The sequence below is a fragment of the Colobus angolensis genome, unplaced genomic scaffold, assembly GCF_000951035.1.
Source record: "Colobus angolensis palliatus isolate OR3802 unplaced genomic scaffold, Cang.pa_1.0 Scaffold171, whole genome shotgun sequence".
In the NCBI taxonomy this organism is placed as follows: domain Eukaryota; kingdom Metazoa; phylum Chordata; class Mammalia; order Primates; family Cercopithecidae; genus Colobus; species Colobus angolensis.
This window is the reverse complement of record NW_012114833.1, coordinates 366,444-367,847: the sequence shown is the minus strand read 5'-3', so window position 1 is coordinate 367,847 and position 1,404 is coordinate 366,444. Positions and strand designations below refer to the sequence as shown.

Sequence of the window (1,404 nt, the reverse complement as noted above, 5' to 3'; positions counted from 1 at the left end):
AAAAATACAAAATTAGCCGGGCATGGTGGAGCATGCCTGTAATCCCAGCTACTCGGGAGGCTGAGACAGGAGAACTGCTTGAACCCAAGAGGTGGAGGTTGCAGTCGGTCGAGATCACACCATCGCACTCCAGCCTGGGCAACAAGAGCAAAACTCCGTCTCAAAAAAAGAAAAGAAAAGAAACAACATGAGCAAATATTTGCAGCAAATAAATAAATGGTCCTTTTAGACTGAAACTTGGTATAGCAGTTTAGAAGTAGTGAGAACTAGGACTAGAAAGCTAGGTTGACTGCCACCTTGGAGTGAGAACCTCGAATGCCAAGGTGGGCAGCTTATGCTGGAGTAGTACAGTTCCATTTTAGTAACACAGTCATCTCTTACAGAACTTTCCTCTCCAGAGGATGAGGTATCGGGTTGTTCAGCTTTGAGTCTGCCATCTAGGTACTATCAGCCAGCACCTTCAGGCTCTAATCTGCTCCTGGTTGGTTTAATGACAGAAAAATCTGCCAACCTCAGGAGTTTTTTGTTTTGTTTTTTTAACCAAGAATAACTTTCTTCCATGAAATTGCCCCTCAAGAGAAAGTGTTACATCGTTTTCTGAATCTATATGGATGAGAAACAGTTGCTTGTTATAGGAATGAGCTTCAAACAGATGGAGGAAATTATTATTTTTCTGTTAGGCCTTGTGTCCCGAAACCGCCCTGAGGAGGAGGACCAGTATTGGCTAAGTATGGGCAGAACGTTCCACAAAGTGACGCTGAAAGATAAGATGATCACAGTGACGCGATACCTTCCCAAGTGAGTATTTGGATATTTAGGGTCTTCGGTTATTGTCCTGAATTATGACCGCATACTAAATTATGTGTATAAACTGAGGAAGCTCAGTGGTTGGTTTTTCTTTTGGAGTTTTTGTTTGTTTGTTTCTAGGGCTATTTTAGGGTTATAGCTTACCTATTTCCAAAAGGGATTTGATTCATCTTACAATGATTAGCATGATTCATAACAAGCCTATTTCAACTAAAGATTGTGAGGAGAGAAGAAGGAAGGAGTTTAAGAAGGTCTGAGAAATTTCTAGTACCGTTCCCTGGGATGAGTTGGTTACTACAGTTGAGGGGTAAATGTCAAGGATGGTTCTAAGTGTATAGAGATAGAAAATATAGAGAAGAATTGGCAGAAGTTTGTCTCTAACTCTTTTGAATTTGGGGGCCTGCCCTTATTTTGCAGGTATCCTTATGAATCTGCCCAGATCCACTACACCTACAGCCTCTGTCCTTCCCACTCAGACTCCGAGTTCGTCTCCTGCTGGGTGGAATTCTCCCATGAACGGCTGGAGGAGTACAAGTGGAATTACTTAGATCAGTATATCTGTTCTGCCGGCTCTGAAGACTTCAGGTCAGAGAGTGG

General features: G+C 42.5%; 1 protein-coding gene across 1 annotated transcript in view; it reads left to right on the top strand.

Annotated features, from left to right (window-relative positions):
- Positions 1-1,404, top strand: part of DEPDC5 (DEP domain containing 5) — a 227,493-nt gene that overhangs the window by 105,973 nt on the left and 120,116 nt on the right. Inside the window, 2 exon segments of the mRNA XM_011938349.1 lie at positions 681-798; positions 1,225-1,392. Of these exon segments, the coding sequence (XP_011793739.1) occupies positions 681-798; positions 1,225-1,392 (286 nt within the window).